Genomic DNA, 25,463 nt, shown 5'->3' with positions numbered 1-25,463 from the left:
TCTACCAAATCATACATGACAGATGGCCATCCAACCTCTCCTTAAAAATCTTCAGTGAAGGAGAGTCCACCACCTCCGAGGGAGTCCATTCTGCTGTCAAAGCCCCAACAAAGACTCCATTTCCTCAGGATCTTGCAAAAGAATAATGTTAAACAACAATTGATGAACTCCTTTTACCGGCCCACAATAGAAAGTGTCCTTTCATATTGTATTACAGTTTGGTATGCTGGCCTGACAGCCACAGACAGAAAGTCTCTACAGAGGGTAGGTGAATACAGCACATGATATCCCTTGAGTCCACTAGATGACATCGCAAGGGATCGTTGCCTTAGGAGAGCGAGAAAAATTCTCAGAGATGACTTACACCCCGATCATCACCTCTTTAATCTTCTACCCTCAGGTAGGAGATATAGAAATATAATCAACCGTACCAACAGGCTAAAAAATAGCTTCTATCCGTGGGCTGTTAGGCTGTTGAATGGAAAATAACATAGCGAAATTGACTTGTGAGATGGTGTGTTGTTTGATAAGAGATTGAGTGTTTGGGTGGGGAGTAGGGCTCATTTCATTTCATTGTACACAGGTTGTACAATGACAATAAAGGTATCATCATCATCATCATCAGAACGTTCTTCCTGATGTTTTGCTAGAATCTCTTTTCTTTGTAACTTGAATCCATTGGTTCGACTCCTAGCCTCTGGAGCAGGAGAGGGCAAGCTTGCTCCATCTTCCATGTGACAAACCTTTAGATATTACATATCTACCCCAGACCTGTCTCCCTGCATCTATTCTCTTATCAACCCCAGCAAAAACACCATATGATTTTGTCTCTTTCCATTCATGAGCAACTCAACAACTGGGGTTATTTCCTTGCCATAAAATAAGACAACATGGATCTTTTTATAACTACAATTTATTTTGAACAAAGAAAAAAATCAGGAAGGTGAACCAGGACTCTTTGATTATTTCGTTCTTGATATGAATCTGAGCTTTGCTTACAATCCACCCCTGTAAAAAGAAATAAGGGAGAAATGATATTGAGATCCACATAAGTATGGGACTAAAGTTCATTTTATCCTATTTCTCTGTGGATTTTTAAGGGCAAATCCATATAGCTCCTCAAAAATCTGGGCATAGATCATTACATCAAGGGAAATGGCTTGCAAAAATGTGCATATCAGTCAAAACTGTAAACAAAAACGTCTTTTTCCGGAGAAATTTGCCCTAAAACGTTGGTGAATATTCATGGGAATTTGTTATGGCAAAATTCTGCAGAAAAATGGAGTAATGAATGTAATTTTGATTTTGTTTTTTAAGAGAAACTGAGAAGACCGAAATCGACAGATCCATCTGTCCCTAGTAGCAAGTCCACTTGGGAGTGGCAGATCTTGATAAGGAGAATTTTAAATGAAATACCGGTACATAAAATCAGTAGGTTTTTTCTGGGGGGACTCAGGGGTACGCAGACCCCTAAACATTTTGTTAATTTAAGTTTGGCCTCATTCAATATGAGTAGGAAAATGAGAGTACCCCCTAAACTATTGTTTTAGAAAAAAGCAGTGCATAAAATGCATGTGTGACATATAAAACTTCCAAGCAGAGCTTCAGAAAGATGTGTCACTTTCTGTGGGACTGGCTTCATCTGTTTCAAATTGTGCATCAACAGAGCTCTGCTCACTAGCTGGCTGCTATGAAGAGATTATTTTAAAAAGAAAGGACTCAGGCATCCCTTAAAAGGTAAAGGTAAAGGACCCTTGACAGTTAAGTCCAGTTGCAGAGGACTCTGGGGTTCCAGCACTCATCTCGCTTGACAGGCGGAGGGAGCTGGTGTTGGTCCACAGACAGTTTTTCCGGGACATGTGGCCAGCATGACTAAGCTGCTTCTGGAGCAACAGAACACTGAAACTAGAGCACCAAATGGAAATGCCGTTTACCTTCCTGCCACAGCAGTACCTATTTATCTACTTGCACTGGCATGCTTTCGAACTGCTAGGTTGGCAGGAGCTGGGACCGAGCAATGGGAGCTCCCCCCATCATGGGGATTCAAACTGCCAACCTTCTGATTGGCAAGCCCAAGAGGCTCAGTGGTTTAGACCACTGAAGGAGTGACTCCACCTCCATCATTCTACCTGGACACTGAGGTCCAGTGCCAAGGGCCTTCTGGCAGTTCTCTCACTGCGAGAAGCCAAGTTACAGGGAACCAGGCAGAGGGCCTTCTCGGTAGTGGCGCCCGCCCACCCAGATGTCAAAAAGAACAACAACTACCAGACTTTTAGAAGACATCTGAAGTCCTGTTTAGGGAAGCTTTTAATGTTTGGTGCATTACTGTATTTTAATATTTTGTTGGAAGCCACCCAGAGTCTCTGGGGAAGCCCAGCCAGATGGGTGGGGTATAAATAACATATTATTATTATTATTATTATTATTATTATTATTATTATTATTATTATTATTATTATTTAGACCACAGCACCTCAGGCATCACTTAGGACACCTCATATTGGGGATCCACAAGAGAGTGGGAACAGGGCCATGTTCAGATCCCAGAAAAAATCCCAGTTCTGGTCTGGGTACATTGAATCAGGCATGCTAACGTGGAGTCACAGCTTGCCAGATTCCTTCCCCACACCTACTCACGTGTGATGAGAGCTGCTGTGCTCAATTCTGACGGAAACAGTGTGTTTTCTGCAAAAAAACAAATAGGGGAATATAGGCAGAAATGGAATGGTTGCTTATTATTGTCATTCTCATTTACTATTTTAAAATGTTTAGATTAGAAAATATCAGAACTTTCTACAGAAAACAAACAAACGAAAACCCATACTGTTAATATAACATCATGACACTAGATGATGATCAATGCACAGTGGTTAAAGATTTCGTTCAGAAAAAGGCTTGGGTAAATGAAAAAGACCTGCACGTCTCTGAAAGAGCAGGTGCTTGGAACACAACTTATCTCAGAAGGTAATGAACTCAGTTTTCAAGGGGCCAAAACAATGAACCTTGCTGCTAGCGGACACAAGGTGAATAGAAGCCAAGAAAATCATCAGCCATGAAAAAAAATATTTTGTTTTTTATTTATTTCGTTAAATTTATATATTGGTCAATTGTAAAAAAAAACCCTCAAAGAGGGGAAATCACAACCCTTCTGTAAAACATACAAAAGTTAAAATACTAACGCATATTAAACATATTAAAATCATCTCAACTTTTTAAGCATCTGGGTTGGTTAGTCTAAACTGGAATGTTTTAAAAAGGTAAAGGTAAAGGGACCCCTGACCATTAAGTCCAGTCACAGACGACTCTGGGGTTGTGGCGCTCGCTTTATTGGCTGAGGGAGCTGGCGTACAGCTTCCGGGTCATGTGGCCAGCATGACTAAGCCGCTTCTGGCGAACCAGAGCAGCGCATGGAAACACCATTTACCTTCCTGGCAGAGCGGTACCTATTTATCTACTTGCACTTTGACGTGATTTTGAACTGCTAGGTTGGCAGGAGCAGGGACCAAGTAATGGGAGCTCATCCCATCATGGGGATTCAAACTGCCAACCTTCTGATCAGCAAGCCCTAGGCTCTGTGGTTTAACCCACAGAACCACCTGCATCCCTTGGAATGTTTTAACAGGTGCCAAAAAGTGTACAATGAAGACACCTGCTTCAATAGGCAGGGAGTTCCAAGGGGTAGGAACTAACCAATCAAGTTCTTACAAATACAGAATGCAGGTATTACAAGACAACTTAGTAGTACCTAACTTTGTAGGTAAACTGGTCCCAAGTTGTTAAGGACTTTATATGCTAATAGTAACACCTTGAACTTGGTCCAGTAGCAAATCGGCAAAAAGTGCAGATCCCTGAGCACAGGTGTTATATAGTGTCAAAGGTCATTCTTTGTGGTGGCCAAGGAGGGGACTAAGGAAGGAGGCTGGCTCTCAGGTAGATGTGACTTAATGGGTACAAAAAAGGAAGAGAGAAATAGTTGTTGGGCTTCGGATCAAAGGATAAGGCAACTCCTTTCATCTCATGATATAACTTTTAATATTTACTTTTGGTTCTCAGATTGCATGTTCTCATCCCATGTTTTATAGCATGGGTAGGCAAACTAAGGTGTGGGGGCTGGATCCAGCCCAGTCGCCTTCTCAATCCGACCCATGAACAGTCTGGGAATCAGCATGTTTTTACATAAGTAGAACGTGTCCTTTTATTTAAAATGAATCTCTGGGTGATTTGTGGGGTCTGCCTGGTGTTTTGACATGAGCAGAATGTGTGCTTTTATTTAAAATGCAGCTCTGGGTTATTTGTTGGGCATAGAAATTCGTTCGTGTGGGTTTTTTCCCTCCAAAATATAGTCCGGCCCCCCCACAAGGTCTGAGGGACAGTGGACCAGCCCCCTGCTGAAAAAGTTTGCTGACCCCTGTTTTATAGATTTCTTTGACAACAAATTTTGACATTTGTGTTCAATTGGATCATCCTTGGACTCATGGTTGTGTTGTTTTTGGAACACAGCAGTTTTGTTATCTCACTCAGTATTCCTGAAGGGAGATCCACAGGGCTGAGAAGGTCCAGCAGATCTCTGGTTTTGTTGGGGGGTTCCCAACTAGTCCCCATCCACAGATCTGCCAAAGACACATTGCAGTATCTTCCATAACCCTGCAGTGTCTCAGCCAGCAAAGCTGGATCTTATGTCAGTGTAAACCGTGAAAATGGGCATTCCAAGGGCATGGTGGGGGTGAGAAAGGAGGGAAAGGGGGCTTATTTTGGCTCCTAAACCATGTGCCCTGGGAACCTGGCATAAACTGAACAGGCAAAGAGGGTAGTCTAATGCAAAAGTCACAATAGAAATCAGTCGCCATGGCCCAATACTTAGCAATTGGGCACAGTCTCACCTGGTGGCCCCATCAGAATGAGATTTGACATGTTCTTTCTTCCTGAAATGGGAAACAGTTGATTGCCTTTTAGCCAACCAGGCCGAACACACACAAATTCATGTATGCAGAATACATTATCACAAAAACCCTGTTTATACACTGTGGAGTGTGGTGGTTAAATTAAACCTCCTGAATGTCCTACATCTGGGGAGGAGCTTCCCAGGAAGTGGAAGCTGCATTGTTCTTTGTCTGTGTCTGTGTAAAAAGCACTTTCGATTTTGGTGGAGAGAGAGACACACACACACAGCATGTGTCCGAGTTCCGATGGAACTGTTTGTTGTTTTGCTTGCTGTAAATAAACGCTGTTAAGAAAGAACAGTGAGTGGACCCTTTTTTCCTTCTTCTCATACGGAAGCAACCGCTGCTCAGCTCTGCAGCTGCCTGGAAGCAGATTTATTGCACCGCGGAAATGTGCCGGACAGGCAGTAAAGTTCACAGGTTATGGGCCGTTCATTTTGCTGCTACGTGTGAGAAAGGAATGTTACGTCCAAGTACAGCTTTGAAGTCCTGCCAGACGCTGAGGCAGTCAAGATTTTGCTGGTGAAGCGGAGCTGAAGGAAGCATCTGAGCACCAGCCAGCAGAAGCGTGAGTAAGCTATAGCCCCGGGAAAGATGGCTCAGGCTCCAGAGGCTTTCACCTTGCCTTTTGAAAGGCTGACTGGTCCCAATTGGGAGGAGTGGTCCGTAAGGATGAAGTACTGGCTGTTGGGAGAACAGCTCTGGAATTGCATGCAAACCCCACCACCTCAGGCTAGTGAGACAGTTTCTGAGGCAGAAGTGGCTGCAGCTCTGGAAAGGGATCAGCGTGTTCTGAGCATGCTGAGAACAAGCGTGGACGCTTGGCTGTTTCCAAACCTTGAGGAGATCAAGGAGGCCCGGGTCACTTGGCAGGCACTGCAGAAGGCGTGTGTAGCCACAGTGGGAGCCAAAGACTGAGAGGGGGCCGTGAGCCCAGTGGGGGATGAAAGCCATGTTTATGGAAGCTGTTTTTATGCTTCAACACATCTTTGTGATGGACAGGAACAGAGGCAGAGAGCTGAGAGGAAAGCAGTCGCAGGCTGTTCCTCTGGAAACTGCACCCAGGAGTGGGGGTGCAGGGAGAAGCTGTGAGAGCTCTGTAAAAGCCTTTGTCTCCAAAAGATGTTTTCAGTGTGGAAGTACTGGCCATCTCATGAGAGACTGTCCTGCAGAGGCGCAGCAGGAAGGGCCCAAGGCCGTCTCCCAGAGCAACCAGATTAAGACCTCTGCAAAGCATGGGAAGAATGCCAAAAGTTCCAACTGGGTTGAGCGCAAGGAGTCAACAACATTGTTTCATCTAGCAGCTTTTATGGCTGTTGTGAAACCCAAACAGGAAGCCAGTCTCTCCTTTGTTGTTGACACTGGAGCCATGAACACTTTAGTGCCCTCAGCTGGACTTCTTTGGAACTGCAAGACTGTGCAAAGTGGAAGATATGTGTCACTGGCAGATGGAAGCAGAAGGCCACTGACTCAGTCTGGGACCCTTTATTGTTCGTTCCTAGATCATGATGTTCAGGCTTTTGTGGTTCCAGAAATAGCCAACTGCCTTTTATCCATGTCTACTCTAGTAGCTGGTGGTTTCTGTGTTCAGTTTGCAAATAACATGTGTTCTTCTTCCAGGGATGGGAAGCAGCTTTTCAGTGTTGAGTGCAAGAATAGGCTTTTCGTGGTTGAGATGCCTATTGCTGGTGATGACCCCCCTGAGGTAACACAGGTGCAGTGCGCAAACATCCCACCACATGATGGCTGTTCCCATCTATGGCACCACAGACTCGTTCATACGAGTTGGTCCTATGTCAAGAAGGCCCCAGAGTGTGTAGAGGGGTGGAAATTAAAGGGATGTGATACGTTTCTGGATTGCAGAGCCTGTAAGCAATCCAAAGTGAAAACATGCTCATATCCCAGGTCGAGCAGAGAGACAAGCAAGCCTTTTGAGCTGGTCCATGCAGATTTGTGTGGGCCTATGTCAGTAGCATCTCTGGCTGGGTCTAAATATATTTTGCTTCTCTTGGATGATTTTTCCAGGAACTCTTGGGGTTTTTCGATAAGACACAAAGGGGAAGCCACTGCATTGATTAAGGATTGGATCACAGTGGTAGTTGCAATTTTCTGCCAAATTGGTTAGCTTTCAGAGCGATAGAGGGGCAGAGTTTACTGGGTCTGCACTGCAGAGTTTCCTCTGCCAGAAGGGAATCAGTTACAGGCTGACAGCACCACACAGTCCTCAACAGAATGGTGTTGCTGAACGCAAGAACAGAACACTACAAGAGGCCGTGGCTGCCATGCTGTTTGATGCAGGACTCCCACAACGCTTTTGGGCTGAATGTTGGAAATCTGCGGCTTTTATGAAGAATCACGTGTTTAATTCAGCTGTAGGGGACACGCCCTATTTTCTGCTGCACGGTAAGAAGCCCAAAGTGCATTTCTTAAGTGTTTTTGGCTGTGAGGCTTGTGTCCTCATCCCAAAGGCCAAGTGCAGAAAGGGTGGACCAAGGTCCAGGAAGATGATCTTTGTGGGATATGAACCTGGGTCCAAAGCATGGTGGTTCACATATCCTGATGGCAATCAGTCCCGGCTGCTAGTGAGCAGCAGTGCTGAATTTTGTGAGCAAAGTGGGTGGACACGCATACATGGTAACCCAGATGTTCTTTCAGAACAGTTTCTTGACTCAGATGAGGAGGAAGAGGAGGGAACTGAACCTGTTGCTGAGGAACAGAGTCCAGAGCAATAGCGGCCCAAAACCCCTCCAAGGGGGTGGCCTAGAACCCCTCCACAGTCCACTGTCAAGTCTGAGCCAAAGAGTGAGCCGTCCTCGCCCACAGGTCCAGCTGTGAGGTTCAAAAGATGCAGCAGGTCAGAGGGGGAGCTCTCTAACACTGGGGATGGTCTGGTTGGCCCTAGTGGGTCAGAGGGGGTACCAGAGTTTACACTGAGATCAGCTAGAACCACTAAGGGTAAGCCACCTGACAAGTTTGAAGCCACAAGTGTGTGGGTTGGTGTGGCTAGGTGTGAACCTGAAACTTTGAGAAGTTGCCTCAGGAAGAAGCCAGCAAATGGCATGAGGCAATGCAGAAGGAGATGAGCTCAATGGAGTCTCTAGATGTGTTCTCCCTCACGTTGCCAGCTAGCAAACAGGCTGTGAGTAGCAGGTGGGTTTATCGCCTTAAACCCACAGAATCTGGAGAACCACAGTACAAGGCTAGGTTAGTTGCCAGAGGGTTCACGCAGCGGTAGAGGCTGCATTACACAGAGGTGTATGCTCCCACCTCTGCGCACACTCTTAGCTGTTGCTGCACAAAGAGGTTGGGAGAGGAGCCACTTTGATGTGGGGTTGAGAAAGGCGGGAAAGGGGGCTTATTCTGGCTCCTAAACCATGTGCCTTGGGAACCTGGCATAAACTGAACAGGCAAGGAGGGTGGTCTAATGCAAAAGTCACAATAGAAATCAGTCGGTGTCAGGGAAGTGCCATCAGAGCAAGAAACGGAGGCAGGGCTACCCAGCGATGCCGGAGAGGGGACGAGCAGGGGGGAAGGATTTCAGCGTAACACCCATAGAGAAGAGAGGGAGATGGAGGAATTGGTGACAGGGCTCTGAGACCCTTCCCCCGAAACTAGTGGTGAGAGCGCTGGGACGCCCCTGCCTTCCCCTTACTTGCGCAGACGCGTTCCACGCAGAGAACATAGGAGGAGACTCGGGGTCAAACAGCTTTTATGCTGGAAGAGGTTCAAGAGACGCCCACTCTCGGATTCTGCAAGTGACTAACAGGTCATGGAGGGCGAGCTCCGACCCTAAGTATGGTTGGGGCAAGCAAACTAACTGAACTGAAGTAAGGTTACGCACAAGTAACCCCTCACAACCATTACAGCAATCCGAGAGTCACTGCTGTTACTTGTGCACAAGCAGTGGAAACTGGAGGGGCAGTGGAAACTGGAGGCACAGTGGAAACTGGAGGCCAGACTGGAGGCGCCGGGGCAGTGGAGCCAGCTGCAGGGGCGAAGGACCTACTAAAGAGGAACCAGGAGCTGGAACGGCATGTAGCACTGCTGATGGCGTGGCTGGACGAGAGGCGCACCCAGGACACGCAGGTTAGACCCACCCCAGTGGCAAAGAAGGTGCCAGGACTAGTACACAAATTTTTGGGGGGGAGCCCCAGAAATATAATGGATTCCGAACAGAAATAGAGTACGCCTTGCAGCTGCAGCATGATGACTTTGCTGATGAGGCAGCGCAGGTGGCGTATATCGTGGGGCACCTTGAGGGCAGCGCGAGGGAATGGGTTAGACCCCTAATGGCCTCACAGAAACCCGCCATGAAGGACGTTCGGAAGTTTCTTCAGGCAATGGACGCAATGTATTCTAGCCAATTGGGGGAGAGCGTGAACCAAAGGGAGCTGCTGAGATGCAAGCAGGGGGAACTTTCCATGAGAGACTACTGGTCCCGCTTTGCGATGCTAATACACCGGCTCGAATGGGATCTAGATAGCCCTCCCATATGGATGCTGTTTGAGGAGGGGTTATCCCCAACCGTTAAAGATGAGCTCTCCCGCGCGCCCCGCCCGGAGACTATGGATCAGCTGACAAAAGCAGCATTGGCGATAGGCGCTCGCCAAGAAGCGCGCGCTTTGGAAAGGCGGGAGGGGAGGGGAGAGCGCCACTCTGACTACCGCATTCCAGAGATGCCTAAGCTGCCTGCCGATGACGTAGTGCCAATGGAAATCGATGGAGCGCGGGCGGGCGAGGTTTCTGGCGCCAACCAAGGAGGCAAAAGGGAGGAAAAGGCTGGGAAAAGCACCAAGAAGTGTTTCCTCTGCCAACGGCCAGGACACTTTGCCAGGGTATGTCCTCAAAGAAAGGCTTGGCAAGGGATGGTGGGAGCCACTGGAAGCGAGGAGGAGGGGGCACAGGAAAAGGTGCAGGGAAACACCAGCGCTTGACTGCCCACAGGGGGGCGCAGCAGCCAAGCGAACAGATAACAGAAGTGCCCCAACTGGACCCACCCAAGGTTTCTATAGTGATAGAGGTGGTGCTAGAACTCCCAAATGGACACCCAGTCAAGGTGAAAGCAATGCTGGACTCAGGCAGCTCCTGTAATTTTTTTAGTAAGGAGTTTGCATTGGAGCACCAGATCCACCTGCTGCCACTTGATTTCCTGCTCCAAGTGACCACGATAGATGGCAGGGAACTGCTGGGAGGGGAAGTGACACATCAAACCCCACCTATGAGAATGAGTGCATCCAGGCACACAGAGATCATTGCCTTTCATGTGGCCACACTGGCGGGACCCCCGATAATACTGGGCATGAGCTGGCTACTGCTACATGATCCAGAGGTGGCCTGGCACCAACGGACAGTCACCTTCGGGTCAGCACACTGTTTGGAACACTGTCTGGGGGGGGTGAAACCCAGGGTGAGGTTGGCCAGAGTGGCAGCAACTACACTGAAGCAGAGAGCGGATGTGCCGCCACAGTACTCGGATTTACAGGAAATCTTCAGCGAGAGGGAAGCGGACAAGCTGCCGCCACATAGGCCCTTCGACTGCCAAATCAACCTGCTCCCTGGGGCGCAGCTACCGGTGGGTAAGCTGTATGCCATGTCGGACAGAGAGATGCAGGAGTTGTGAGACTTTATTGACAAAAACCTTAAGAGGGGGTTCATAAGGGAATCTAAGGCAGTGGGGGGCAGCCCTGTGTTTTTTGTGGACAAGAAAAACACGGATCAGCCGAGGCTGGTAGTGGACTTTCGAAAATTAAACCTGGTATCGGAACCCGTGACCTTCCCAATGCCCCGAATTGATGATATTCTGACTAGGGTGAGGAAGGGCAAGATCTTCACCAAGCTGGACCTCCGGGGAGCATACAATCTGATTAGAATAAGGAAGGAGGACGAATGGAAAACCACCATGTTCACCCCCCTAGGGGCCTTTGAGTACCTAGTCATGCCATTTGGATTACAATCGGGCTCAGCCTGTTTTCAAAACTCCATGCGCCATGTGCTGGGACCCCTGCTGTACAAAAACTGTGTAGCATTTCTGGACGACGTACTGATCTATTCGGACAATGTAAAGCAGCATGTCCGGGATGTCAGGGAAGTGCTGAAGAGGCTACAAGAGCACCAATTGTGGGTCAAGCTGGAAAAGTGCCAATTTCATGCCAGTGAGGTGGAATTCCTGGGATACAAGTTGTCGGACAAAGGACTTGCCATGGACCCTGGCAAGGTGCAGGCAGTGCTGGAATGGAAGGCCCTTAAGACCCGGAAGGATGTGCAGAGGTTCCTCGGGTTCAGCAACTTCTACCGGAAGTTCATCAAGAACTTCGCCCACTTGACCGCACCCATCACGGATTGTCTCAGTAGCAAGAAGAAGTTCGTCTGGACGGAAAGTGCCCAAAGGTCCTTCGAAAAACTAAAGAAGGCGTTCGCCTCGGAGGAACAGCTCCTGCACGTGGATCTGCAGAAGCCGATGAGGCTGGAGACCGACGCATCAGACAGAGCTATTGGAGCAGTGTTGCTACAGCCGGGATGGAGCCAACACACCTGGAGGCCATGCGCCTTCTTCTCACGGAAACTGAACAAATCGGAGCATAACTACACGGTGTATGATCGCGAACTGTTAGCTATTTATGCAGCGTTTCGACAGTGGAGACATCTCCTAATAGGGGCACAGCACAAGATTCAGGTTTGCACGGATCATAAGAACCTGGAATATTGGAGAACAGCTCGAGTGCTCAACCAGAGACAGATTTGATGGGCACAGGAGTTCTCCAAGTTCAACTTTGAGATCAAGTACGTGCCGGGGGAAGAGAAGGTGAGGGCAGACGCGCTTTCACGGAAGCCCGAGTATACGGAAGGAGAAGGACCGCTGGAAGCTCGACACGTGTTCCCTGAGGAACGATGAGTTTGCGGGGGAGCGTTGGTTGGGAAACGAGAACTAACCGAGCTGATTTGCCAGGGCGAATTCGCCCAAACCAGAATCAGGGAACTCAGGGGAACTGGGGGAGATCAGGGAGGCTTTGAGGAGCGGGAAGGACTGCTGCATTACAGGGGAGCAATGTATGTGCCCGGGGAAGCCCTGCGAGAAAGGGTTCTCAGACAGCTTCATGACAACCCAACAGCGGGGCACTTTGGGCAACACAAAACCATGTTACTGGTTACGAGGCAATTCTGGTGGCCAAGGGTGAGGGAAGATGTATGAGAGTATGTACGGGGGTGTGACCGCTGCCAACGGGCCAAGGGAGAGAGGGCGGCCCCGGTGGGGTTACTGGAGCCCTTACCCACACCGGGAAGACCATGGGGGGAGGTGTCGATCGATTTCATGACAGATTTACCCAAATCTAGAGGGAAGACAGCAGTCATGGTAGTAGTAGATCTGCTAACCAAAATGTGCCATTTTATAGCGTGCTCACATGCAGTAACGGCCGAGGAAACCGCCCGGTTGCTTGTGGATCACATCTTCAGGTTGCATGGGGCTCCTTCGAGGGTTATCTCCGACCGGGGGAAACAATTTACCTCGAGGTTCTGGAGGAAACTCATGAGCTTATTGCAGGTGGAAGTGGGATTCTCGACGGCGAAACACCCGGAGACCAACAGGCAAGCAGAGAGGGCAAACAGCATTTTACAGCAATATCTACGCTGCTACGTCAATGAGAGACAGAACGATTGGGTAGAGAAGCTAGCACTAGCGGAGTTTGCGTATAACAACACTGAGCATGTGTCCACGGGGATGAGCTCGTTCATGGCTAATTATGGGTTGCACCCCAGGGCCTTTCTTGGGAGAGGGGAGGAAGGGTGGAGCGTGCCCGCCGCAGAGCAGTTTGTGGAAGAAATGGAAGCTCTGCAGCAGCAGCTTAAGATGAACCTGGATAGGGCCAAGGAAGTGTACAAGAGACAAGCAGACAAACGTCGCCGAGAAGGGGAGACCATTAGGGTGGGGGACCGGGTGTGGTTATCCACAAAAGGCTTACCCTTCAAGGGCGGGTGTAAGAAACTGAGGCCAAAACGGCTGGGACCATTTGAGGTGACCCACCAAGTGAACCCAGTGGCGTTCCGGCTCAAGTTGCCAGACAGCATGAAGATCCACCCGGTATTTCATAGGTCGCTACTCTCACCATACAGAGGGGAGCGGAGGGTGCGGGAGGCAGGAGGGGAAGGGCTCACCCACCCGCTAATGGAAGACAGGGAACGCCACCACGAGGTAATGGAGATCCTGGATTCGTGCTGGCGAGGGCGGCAGGTGGAGTACCTAGTGGCTTGGGAGGGGGAACCCGAGTCAGAAAACACGTGGGTGCCTGCAGGGGAAATAGATGATGGATATCTGGTGGAAGAGTTCCACAACAGGTATCCGAGGAAGCGCAAACCCCTTGAGAGATTCTGGGAGGAGCAATTTGCCACCACTGATGAGGAGGAGGAGGATTTCGTGGGTTTTCCGGCTTCCCAGAAGGAAGGAGGAGAATCGTCAGGAGAGGAGGAGTCAGATTGGGAAGTCCCGCCCGTGAGAAATTGGAGCAGGTGGGAAGCGGGGTTTGAGTCCATGGACAACGACAGCAGCTCCTTTCGGGGGTTCCTGGCATCGTCGGCTGAAGAAGGGGACAAGTTCACAGGGTCAGGCCGGGGGTGAAGGGGGTCCTGGGGAGGAGGTGGATGTCAGGGAAGTGCCATCAGAGCAAGAAACGGAGGTAGGGCTACCCAGCGATGCCGGAGAGGGGACGAGCAGGGGGGAAGGATTTCAGCGTAACACCCATAAAGAAGAGAGGGAGATGGAGGAATTGGTGACAGGGCTCCGAGACCCTTCCCCCGAAACTAGTGGTGAGAGCGCTGGGACACCCCTGCCTTCCCCTTACTTGCGCAGACGCGTTCCGCGCAGAGAACATAGGAGGAGACTCGGGGTCAAACAGCTTTTATGCTGGAAGAGGTTCAAGAGACGCTCACTCTCGGATTCTGCAAGTGACTAACAGGTCACAGAGGGCGAGCTCCGACCCTAAGCATGGTTGGGGCAAGCAAACTAACTGAACTGAAGTAAGGTTACGCACAAGTAACCCCTCACAACCATTACAGTCGGCATGACCCAATACTTAGTAACTGGGCACAGTCTCACCTGGTGGTCCCATCAGAATGAGAATTGATGTGTTCTTCCTTCCTGAAATGGGAAAATAGTTGATTGCCTTTTAGCCAACCAGGCCAAACACATACACAAATTCATGCGTGCAAAATACATTATCACAAAAAGCCTGTTTATAAACATTCCCCCATGAAAGCAGCCAATGATTTCATTTTCACCTGTGGAATCTTCAGGTGCAGTCAATGGCTTTCACTTCTCCGTAACCTTTTTAACAAATATGGCAATTCTGTGTGATGCATTATAATCTGTACCCACCAACAGAAAGAGTTTTACTTAAAGGGGAGTCATTACTAAGTCCTAACGCCAGGGGATCCAGATAATGTGTCCTTGGGTGTGATTATAGGTGACACTCTGCTAAGAAAAGTACCGTGTCCTGCTCCTTAAGGAAGCTGCTTGGGTAATATCTACCCAGCCTGTTCTGATCCCTCTAGTACCTCTTCACCTCAACCAGCTGAAGAGGGAGGCTTAGCATTGGTGGGGCATAGGACCACCTCATGAGAAGAGAAGACTCCCTGGAAAAGACCCTGATATTGGGAAAGATGGAGGGCACAAGGAGAAGGGGATGACAGAGGATGAGATGGTTGGACAGTGTTCTCAAAGCTACCAGCATGAGTTTGACCAAACTGCGGGAGGCCGTGGAAGACAGGAGTGCCTGGCGTGCTCTGGTCCATGGGGTCATGAAGAGTCAGACACGACTAAACGACTAAACAACAACAACAACAGGGCTACATTCCATGTTCTGTCCACCTCCACTCCCTTTCTTCTCCCTTTCTGCAGCTCCTCTCCGGCAGACCCCGTATTGAGAGCAGCAGTGGTGGCCAGCTGAGAAGAGAATGCCAACCACCAAGCAGAAGGCAGCCCCATCAGAAGCAGCCAGGGCTGTGCCAGCCAGGAAACATGCATAGCCATTGTCCTCTGCCCTTGTGGAACAATGCTCACCATCCCAAGCCCTCCAATCTCTGGTGCTAGTTGCAGCAGAGGGATGTGGGACGTCACTCTCCTGTGAGAAGTGGCAGGGCTGGGTGGTCAGGCACAGTTGCTGTTCCTGTTGGGGATACCCATCCTCCCTGCCAGGGCCTGATGGCAATGGGGAGAGCAAGTGTGCCTCCACTGGCATGCCCAAGACCTCTGCCCTGTTCAGCCCCTCCCTCAGATGCTGGCAGGATTGTCAGCTCATGTAGCCAACAGAAACCACAAAGTCAAGTGCTTCAGGCAGGACATAACCATCACCTAACTGCTGGTTCTGTGATAGTGTTGGGGAGCTGGCAGGGTGGCTGCAGGCGATAGTGATGTCAATGTGAATTTCAGGGCGCAGCGGATGGGGGTGCTGCTGTTACTTTCAGCTGGTTGAATGCCCTCCACCTGAGCATTCTGCAGATCTGCTAGGACATGGCTGCTGCAGCAGCTGCAGGGACTGGAAGTTGCCCCCCTCCTCCACCATCTAATTCAGGTGGTAGTGTGGGATGAGAGCTGGCTGCAGCTACATTGGCCAGTCCTGAGGGTGGGGCATAGGACGCTCAGGATCTTATGGAGCCATAGAATTGTAGATGACCCTGAGGCATCCTATCTCACCTTTTACAGCATATCTTCAAACTGTCACATTTTCCAAGCATGTCATAAAAGGGTAAGCACTTGTCCCATCGAAAACATTTACCCTTATTAATGCTTATGCAGTCATGGGAACCATAAACTTTAGAGACCACTGCAAAATGAGAGGAAGAAAGGGAAGAGTCAACCTTTATGGCTAGCATACAATAGATTGAGAACTAACTTCTTCATGAGCATCTGACCCTATTATTCAGGCATTGGATTAAATGTGTGTGTGTGTGTGTGTGTGTGTGTGTGTGTGTTTGCATGTATTGAAAGATGAGTGACGCTACAATCTGTGGTGGCTGATAAAAACTCAGACCTTTATGTGATGGGTGCAAGGTCTGAAGTGGGGCTATCTGTGTGTTCTGCTGGGTGCACTAGGAGACCTCCCTTTGGATGTGAATCTCAATTGCGCAGTTTCAAATTGCAGGAAGGTTTCTGAGTGGCTTCAGCTTAACACATGCAGACCCCCTCTTCAGACATTCCTGCTCAAGACAGGAGGGTCAGAGGTGGAGCTATGCAGGTTCATTGGATGGAGATAGGGCAATCCAGCCAGGTGGACAGGGTATAAAATCATCAGCAGCAGCAGCAGCAGCCATTGAGAATCGGGGGAGAAAATTGTGAAACTACCTAAGCTGCAGTTTCTGAAACAATGCAGAAACAAAAAAAAGCCATCCTTCAAGAGTCATACTTCTCTTAAATATGTGGTGTGGTTTTCAACCAGCCTTGGTAATGGATGCCAATGAACTGCAAAGCTCAATCCAGATCAGACTGAGGAACTGTTAGTGGGAGATTGCTTGCTTTTGATGGGGTTACACTTCCTTTGAAGGAGCGGGTAGGCAGCTTGGGGATACTTCTAGAATGCCTTCTATTAGCTTCAGTTGGTGGCTCAGCTGTGCCCCATCTGGGCAGGGATAGCCTAACTACTGTTGTCTATGCTCTGGTAACCTCTTTACTGCAACACGTTACACATGGAACTGCCTCTGGAGATGGTTCTGGAGCATCATCTGGTGCAGAATTCAGTGGCCAGGTTGCACACTGGGACAAAATGGTTTGAGCATGTTACTCCAAATCTGACCCAACAGCACTGCCTGCAAATTGATTTCCAGGCCCAATTCAAAGTGCTTAAATGGCTCAGGACCACAATACCTCAAGGACTGTCTCTCTCATATGAACCTACCCAGACCATCTGATAACCCTCTTAGGCCCTTCTTCGTGAGCTTCCTCCATGAGAAGTCTGGAGCATGGCAACACAAGAATGGCATTTTCTGTGGTGGCTTCCCATTCATGGAATGCTCTCCCCAGGGAGGCTTGGCTGGTGCCATCATTATATATCTTTACATGCCAGACAAAAACTTTCCTCTGTTAACCAGGTCTATGGCATTTAACTACCTGTGGCCTTTTAGAAGTGGGTGTGATGTTTCTAAGGTGTTTCTCTACCCCCTCCCCCCCATTTTTAATCCTTCTTTGTGGGTTTGTTTGTATGTTTGGCTGGTTGGTTGGTTTTGATTTACCCTGGGTTGACTTGGGTAAAATAAAATGACTAATAAATTCAATTATTATTATTAATAATAATAGCATGGTAATGTATGCATACATTGGTAAAATTGCACACTAAAATACATTATATTACAGGGAAGTTCATGGAATTCAGAACTATGGAGAAATGAATTTAAGATTATGGAAGAATGAGAAACCAAAATGAAATGGAAAGGTTTGCACATCCTTACCCAACACACTTTACATGCTTTGACTCCCCTACCCCTCATGTTTTTTGAATGTTTGAATAGGCTATTGACTTCTATTTCCCTTGTTGCATAACTCCTTTATTACTGTAGTTTTCGCACCATTACATGCATTTTTTTTCCTCCTAGAAAGTAAGGGGAAATGTCTGTGCATGTTACGGAGCGAATGCTTCCTTCCTCCGTGGTTTCCAGCGGGAGAAGAGCCACTGAGAGAAGCAGAGCTTGCTCCACGCGTGTTCCTTGTCCCTTGAGTGCTTTTCCTTCCCTCCCCACTTAAAACGTGGTTACAAAGCACAGATCCACATGGATCCTCAGGATTTTTGCACTGGGTCACACCAAATTCACCATCAGATCACATAGCATGTCCATGGCTACAGTTTGCGCCAAAAAAATCACGCACCCACTGTTGCCTGGGGCCGCAGTGGTGCAAAAACGTGGTTACAAACATGGATCCACATGGATCCTCAGGATTTTTGCATTGGGCTATCCCAAACTCACCATCAAATCACATGTCTGTGGCCGCAGCATGAACCACAAAAATCATACATCCACTGTTTCATGTAGAATATTTTTTTTTCTTGTTTTCCTCCTCTAAAAACTACGTGGGTGTTATGGTTGGGTGCGTGTTATCGAGCGAAAAATACAGTATTTTAAATGTTATTTGTTAATCAATGAAATGGTAAAAGATAGAAGCACAAGGAAATAAAGAAATACTCAGTGTTACAGCAGGTTGAAAGCAGCACAATAGCTTCATCATTGAACTTACTGTTCCAAAATGTTACCGAAATAAATCCATTTTTTCCACAAATCTGTTAAGTTATATTATTTTGTAAAAAGTTAGCTTAATCATAGTTACCGTGAAACAAATTTTATCAGTACTTCTGTGTGATGAAGATGGTGATGATAGCCCACCCTTCACCAGTAGGTTTCAAGGTGAGTTAAAGCAATTTGAAATCCAGTTACAAACACATCACAGTCATAGGAACAGAATGGGTCCTGGAAACACACATCTCAGGTGTCAAGAGGTGTAAAGGGTTGCATCTTCCTCATTTGCCAAAAGTGGTATAGTGAAGATGCCAGATGCACTTCTGTTGGATGGGAATTCCACAATTTAGGGGCTACAACAGAGAAGGGTTTCACTTGGGCAACTATCAGATGTTGCCTTTAACTCTCAAAGTCCTAACTAGCTTTGGACCCAGAGCTTCATTTTGCTTAGAACACCTTGACACCCATAATATCTTACCTGGAGAAGCCCAAGATATCAATAAAAGAACAGCAAACAAAAGCCCAAAGAACTTCATGGCTGTTTTCCTTTGAGTTCTGCAAAACGGGGTGGACTCTGTTTTTCTGTTGCAACGAAGCCAGGTGAATTGGTGATGGAAGCTCTGAGGGGGAGGCAGGAATGGATCAGATGAGGATGAAACAACTGAAACTCAATCCAAACAAGAAAGAGATTTTAATACATGCAGAACTGATTATTGTAAGACAAGTTGGTCCATCATCTCTAGCCATGGGCCATGTTGGCTGATGTTGATGGGATTTGGAATTCAACATCTTGGAGGGTGGGAACAGATTCCCCATCGCTGTTGAAACACACTAAGCACCTTTGAATCTTACCTGCCAACTTCAGCTAGTCCTTGCACATCTGCCTGTCTGTGAACAGCAAGAACAGTATTCCTAGAAGGGGTTTGAATGCAATGCTATAAGGAACCAGACGACAATATGGTCTCTATGGAAGCTGCTTCCGAAACTGAGCCTCTGTTTTCAGACACAGTAGCCCTCTGAAGCTTGGTTGCTTGGGGAAGGGTTCAAGCAATGAAGACATTGAAACCATGTCTTGCTTATGGACTTCCCAGAAAATTTTGAATGACTAGCTCTGGAAATAGAATGCTGAAGCAAATAGACTCTTGACCATATTCAGCATTGTTCTGCTTATGTTCTTAGAACATAAGAAGAGCCTGTTGGACCAGGCCAAGTGCAGCACTCTGTTCATGGGCAGCCAGATGCTTGTGGGAAACTCACAAGCAGGATTTGAGCATGAGACCTATCCTGCAGTTTCTAGCAATTGATACTTCAGAAGTATTGCTGCCTCTTAACTGTGGAGGCAGGGACTCGGGTGGCGCTGTGGGTTAAACCACAGAGCCTAGGACTTGCCAGTCAGCGGTTCGAATCCCCACAATGGGGTGAGCTCCCGTTGCTCGGTCCCTGCTCCTGCCAACCTAGCAGTTCGAAAGCACATCAAAGTGCAAGTGGATAAATAGGTACCGCTCTGGCGGGAAGGTAAACGGTGTTTCCGTGCCCTGTTCTGGTTCACCAGAAGCGACTTAGTCTGCTGGCGCATGACCTGGAAGCTGTACGCCGGCTCCCTCGGCCAGTAAAGCGAGATGAGCGCCGCAACCCCAGTGTAGGTCACGACTGGACCTAATGGTCAGGGATCCCTTTACCTTTACCTAACTGTGGAGGCAGAGCATAGCCATTATGGCAAGTAGCCTTCAATAGTCCTCTCCACCATGGGTTTCTCTAATCATCTTTTAAAGTCATCCAAGTTGGTGGCCATCACTCATTTGTGCCAACATGTACCATGACCACTGCTGCCACTCCATAGGCAATATCCACTATGCTTGCTCCAAGCGGTCAATTCACCCTGCCGTCTGTATTGATGTTCTGGATTACCCACAGCCAGGATCCCTGCACCCACAGAAAGTATCATTGGCACAAAAGGATAGCTGTTTGTCCCACAAAGAATGAGTCCCTTCTCAGGAAATGTGCTGCTTCCTTATACCCTTACTCTTCCTGAATGCAAGGGAGCTATGGTTGTTGGAGTGGGACACAGCTATAACTTCTCTGACTCTTATTTTTTCCAGGCCTCAAGGGAACAAACCTGTTCCTGTAGAGCCCTGAGCTCATTGTACCTTAGACACACCCAGGAACAATATATTTCGAAACCTGGGGCGAACCACAAAATGGCACCTTTCACCCCACTAGACAGGGAAGAAGAGAGGAGTGAAGATCTATATCAGGAACAAGGGGAGTGGGTGAAATTAAATCAACCCAAACCAATGGCTAAAATTGGAATTGTGGCAGGGGGAAAGGGGTCTGATGTGAATCACGCAAGAGCAGCTACATGATACTTCCTGCAGAGTATAATTGGCATGATGTTTACTGACTTTTGAAAGAATGAGTTTAATGGATGTGGCATTATGTAAGCACATTATTCTAGAAGTAATGAGGAAGAGGAAATATGGGAAGTATAGGAACAGGAAGAGAAGAAATTAAACATTAAGGTGAAGTGGTGCAGATATAATTTTAAGGTGAATTTGTCGCATTGATATTCACTTTTCCTCCAGTGTGCTCAAGACTGTATATGTCCTACGGTGCCCAGACAAACCCCCATCAAAGAAATGACAAGTCCTAAAAGTGCATACCCGCACAAAGGCTGCTATATCCCTAAACTCCAGATCAAGTTAAAAAAGCGCCTGTCCTAATACCAAGCGTTGGGACACCAAACTTCTTGCTTGTACAAGTATCTACTATAGGTAAAAAGGTAAAGGTAAAGGACCCCTGACAGATAAGTCCAGTCACAGGTGACTCTGGGGTTGCAGCGCTCATCTGGCTTTACTGACCGAGGGAGCTGGCGTTTGTCCGCAGACAGTTTTTCTGGGTCATGTGGCCTGCATGACTAAGCTGCTTCTGGCAAAACCAGAGCAGCACATAGAAACGCTGTTTACCTTCCTGCCAGAGCAGTACCTACTTATCTACTTGCACTTTTTTGGTGTGCTTTCAAACTGCTAGGTTGGCAGGAGCTGGGACTGAGCAATGGGAGCTCACCCCATCATGGGGACTCAAACCACCAACCTTCTGATCAGCAAGCCCAAAAGTCTCAGTGGTTTAGACCACAGCGCCACCCACGTACCTGTCTACTATGGGTATTACCCATTTATTCCTATTCCATGCTTTGTCTCTTTTCAGTTTCCAATTCAGTGGCTAGCCCTTCCATTAAGCAAACTGAGGGAACTGCCACAGGCAGGATGCATGTGGGGGCAGCAAAATGGCACCCCCCATGGACCACTGTTTGACTATTCACCCCCTCCACTGGAAACCACAGGAAGGGAGAGTACAGTTGTACCAAGGTCCTGTTTGGGGGTTTCGCACATGCATCTTGTTGTCAACTATGAGAACAGAATGCTAGACTATTGACCTGATCCCGCAGGCTTCTTTTCTCATCAGTAAGTAGATCTGCAATGCTCCTGTTGCCATCTGCACTGGAATCCATGTAGCAAGAAGTGATGGTATGTAGGGCTGGATGATATATCAACATATCATACAAAACCAGTTTGAAGTTTATGTTGTGATATCGGTTTCATAATTTTTGACCTGGCAATATATCACGAATCATGGTGTCTCTCTGTGTATTGTGCAAAAATCACAATGCAGGGGAAACCATGAAGCCAGGCAATGCCTCTACATAGCTCCATCCTTATTTCATACAGCCTGATATATCGTGATATAATGTGATATATGATGATATATCAGACAGTGTGATAAATTGTTGTTTAGGTGGTGATATATCACACTGTTGAAAACCAGATATTGCCCAGCTCTAGATGTTTGCCTCTACATAATTTAATCCTTATTTCAGACATCATGATATATAGATATACCAAAATGTTTAGCTGATGATATATTGTGATGCTGAAAATCAGATATCACCCAGCCTTAATGGGGAGAGAGGAGTGCAAGTGAAGGCCCTATTCTTTTCTCAGGCAACATCAAAGAAAAGCACACTATGTTTCTCTGTATGCATACCTATCTAAGCTTCTGAGATTGTGTTCAGTTCGTCCTGCACCACCCACTTCTCCACATCTCAGGTGGTGACTATGTGTCTTTCAGAATTACCTAATGCACAAAAAAATCAACAGTTTAAGATGTCTGGCTTTCACACAACTGTCATTCCAGAATATGAGGATGAACAACATGAAAACTCATCTCTCTGAAAATCTTTCAATATGGATGTTTGCTGCAGCTAGGATTTCAACAGCCCCAGCAATGGGAAACCTTGAAAATCTACATTTGTTTTTGTGACATAAGAACATATGGACCTTTGGCCTATTGTGGGAGAAAATATGTGTCGTGCATATGTGTGTTTCCAAGGCGATGAAGGATCCACGATTTGATTATGTCATTTGGCGGGATTTTATTTCCCATGCTTCAGAAATTGATGTGCAGTTTCACCACAACAGCTCAGGAAATATGGATGCCTTGATTTATATTGGTATGTCAACATTTATTTCTCCTATTATTTATTGTTTGGTTGTTTTGTGTTTGGTGTGATGCAATGCTCTGCTTCCACAGTCTGAGGTTGATAATAATGGCAATTTAAATGGGTGTGTGTGTGATATTGTGTGGCCCTGGACACCCTCCCCCCCCCCCATTTCAATGGCAAAGCAGTTTGTGTGACCACTAACATCTTCTTTATTAACTGCAGTAAAAATGGGGGCGGGGTCAAATCAGTGTGTATAATTTTTGCTGCATAAGGAACACAGCAAGTAGTTCTGATTCATATTTGAAACCATTAAAAAGCAACGGTCTGTGGATTACTATTTTGGAAAGCCATATAAATATTTTGTTCCTGTGATTAAAAGCACCATAGCAATCCCAGTCATTGCAGTGATTGAATTCTCAGTAAAAATAACAATGAAAGTCTATTGGCTTCTCTTTTCTGTCCTCTCATGGATGGTTTTAGCTCTCCCAGGTAAGATCTCCTTTGATTAACAGGCTATGCCTGGTGTAAAGGATTTACATGACATATTATAGAAATGAGTGGTGCAGAAATATCCTTTGAATCATCATTTCCACAAATAGCAAACTCAACTAGTTGCAGAAAAAAGTCCCTGAAGAAACAAGTTAGTGGTTTATTGTACGTACCTGAACGACCCCATTTGTCATTGGGTTGGCATATGTTCAGAAAAACCTGGACATCTCCTTTTGGAGGAGGGGCAACATGCCCATCCACATGAATTTGTACATCTAATAATAATAATAATAATAATAATAATAATAATAATAATAATAATTTATTTATACCCCACCCATCTGGCTGGGTTTCCCCAGCCACTCTGGGCGGCATCCAAAAGAATATTAAAATACTGTGATACATCAAACATTAAAAGCTTCCCTAAACAGGGCTGCCTTCAGATGTCTTCTAAAAGTCTGGTAGTTGTTGTTCTCTTTGACATCTGGTGGGAGGGCGTTCCACAGGGAGGGCGCCACTACCAAGAAGGCCCTCTGCCTGGTTCCCTGTAACTTGGCTTCTCGCAGTGAGGGAACTGCCAGAAGGCCCTCGGTGCTGGACCTCAGTGTCCGGGTAGAATGATGGGGGTGGAGACGCTCCTTCAAGTATACTGGACCAAGGCCGTTTAGGGCTTTAAAGGTCAGCACCAACACTTTGAATTGTGTTCGGAAACGTACTGGGAGCCAATGTAGGTCTTTCAAGACCGGTGTTATATGGTCTCGGCAGCCGCTCCCAGTCACCAGTCTGGCTGCTGAGTTCTGGATTAGTTGTAGTTTCCGGGTCACCTTCAAAGGTAGCCCCATGTAGAGCGCATTGCAGTAGTCCAAGTGGGAGATAACCAGAGCATGCACCACTCTGGCGAGGCAGTCTGCAGGCAGATAGGGTCTCAGCCTGCATACCAGATGGAGCTGGTACACAGCTGCCCTGGACACGGATTTAACCTGTGCCTCCAGGTTTTTCGGGTGGCTTGGGCGCAGGCTGCTCTGCACACCTCAGCTGCTGCCAGCCTGAGCCATAGCTGTCAATCATCCCTTATTTGGCGGGAAAGTCCCTTATCCCAGCGCCGTGTCCCTTATTGATGATGTCAATTGATGATGTGCTTCCCAGCGGAGAGGTGACGGTGGTTTTCCTTGCTGCATCCCCTTTGCCGGGTTGCTGCGCTGTGGGAACCACAGCTTGAGGCCTTGTTTGGCTGCTGGCTGGGGTTTCTGTCTTTGGCTCAGAGGGGCTCAGAAGTTGATCATACCTGTGCCTGGAAAATCCCTTATTTTGGCTGCTGATCCCTTATTTTTGAGGCTGCTGGTCACTTATTTTCAAATCTGTAAATTGACAGCTATGGCTTGAGCCGAGGAAAGAGGTGCACAAGCAAGGTGGCAGTGGCCCCACACACCTGCATGCCTCTTTCACTAGCTTAGGCTGGCAGCAGCTTGGGCTGTCCTCCTTTTTGCTCTTCGAGATATGGCAACCCTAATTTATCAGTCAAAATATGGGCAGTACTTTTGAAAATAATAATAATAAAAAATACTCTTTATTAATATTGCACATAACTTCTGAAAACAACAAAACAAACACAACAGGGGAGAAATGGTTAATTACATTTTGTAGGACAGTACAGTGGTACCTCGGGTTACATATGCTTCAGGTTACATACGTTTCAGGTTACATTCTCCGCTAACCCAGAAATAGTACCTCAGGTTAAGAACTTTGCTTCAGGATGAGAACAGAAATTGTGCTCCGGTGGCATGGCAGCAGCAGGAGGCCCCATTAGCTAAAGTGGTGCTTCAGGTTAAGAACAGTTTCAGGTTAAGAACGGACCTCCAGAATGAATTAAGTACTTAACCCGAGGTACCACTGTAAATATAAATGATATAAACAACTAGTGCATCTTATACTCCACAAAAGGAAAGCAAACCTTGGAAATAAGCTGAAAATGAGGGGAAACGGGCATGCGTTAAAAATAATAATACAAAACTCTACAATTCATATAATTTTCACTTACACCATACTTATTCCAGGAGAAGTAATAGAAGTACTTTTAAACATTCGTCCCCCTCACTGCCTGACAAGAACTGGAGAGGGGAGAAGTTAAGGCTGCGCACCAGATTCAACCAAATCACAAATTCAGAGGAATCCATTTTCTCACCAAGCTAGGCCACACTCAGTCCGCATGACAAATCATCCAGGTAGCCAAGAAACAGGATTCTACTTTGTGACATCAGAGCAGCATGAGAGAGAGAATGGTCTTCACGTAAGACATTCCATCTTCATCACCCCCACCCCATTTA

At 47.3% G+C, this 25,463-nt stretch overlaps 1 protein-coding gene across 8 annotated transcripts; it reads right to left on the bottom strand.

Moving 5' to 3' along the window:
- Window positions 1–897: 897 nt before the first annotated feature.
- LOC310842044 (uncharacterized protein) lies at window positions 898–25,341 on the bottom strand. 8 transcript variants are annotated; one of them, XM_083733916.1, is made up of 7 exons: window positions 25,322–25,341; window positions 18,631–18,772; window positions 15,625–15,754; window positions 14,029–14,070; window positions 4,881–4,922; window positions 2,638–2,685; window positions 898–1,008 (listed from the first exon to the last, which is right to left on the bottom strand). In XM_083733916.1, exons 2-7 carry the CDS (start codon window positions 18,686–18,688, stop codon window positions 996–998), a joined length of 333 nt encoding a protein of 110 aa, XP_083590042.1. In that variant the 5' UTR covers window positions 18,689–18,772; window positions 25,322–25,341; the 3' UTR covers window positions 898–995. The 8 variants fall into 8 exon arrangements, with proteins under 8 accessions (XP_083590042.1, XP_083590039.1, XP_083590040.1 ...); XM_083733913.1 differs by lacking the exon at window positions 25,322–25,341 and adding an exon at window positions 25,178–25,315 and having other exon boundaries at window positions 18,631–18,819; XM_083733914.1 differs by lacking the exon at window positions 25,322–25,341 and adding an exon at window positions 25,178–25,315 and having other exon boundaries at window positions 18,631–18,813.
- Between the last annotated feature and the right edge of the window lie 122 nt (window positions 25,342–25,463).

This window comes from Podarcis gaigeae (assembly GCF_964106915.1).
Source record: "Podarcis gaigeae genome assembly, chromosome: 3".
Lineage (NCBI taxonomy): Eukaryota > Metazoa > Chordata > Lepidosauria > Squamata > Lacertidae > Podarcis > Podarcis gaigeae.
The sequence above is the reverse complement of the archived record's forward strand: the minus strand, read 5'-3'. Positions and strand labels throughout refer to the sequence as shown.

Coding starts and splice junctions, on each gene's coding strand:
- LOC310842044 (XM_083733916.1), bottom strand. CDS start 18,688: ATGAAGTTCTTTGGGCTTTTGTTTGCTGTTCTTTTATTGATATCTTGG. Junction 15,755..18,630: donor GATATCTTGGGCTTCTCCAG/GTAAGATATTAT, acceptor CTCATTTTGCAG/TGGTCTCTAAAGTTTATGGT. Junction 14,071..15,624: donor TTGAAGATATGCTGTAAAAG/GTGAGATAGGAT, acceptor TTCCCATTTCAG/GAAGGAAGAACACATCAATT.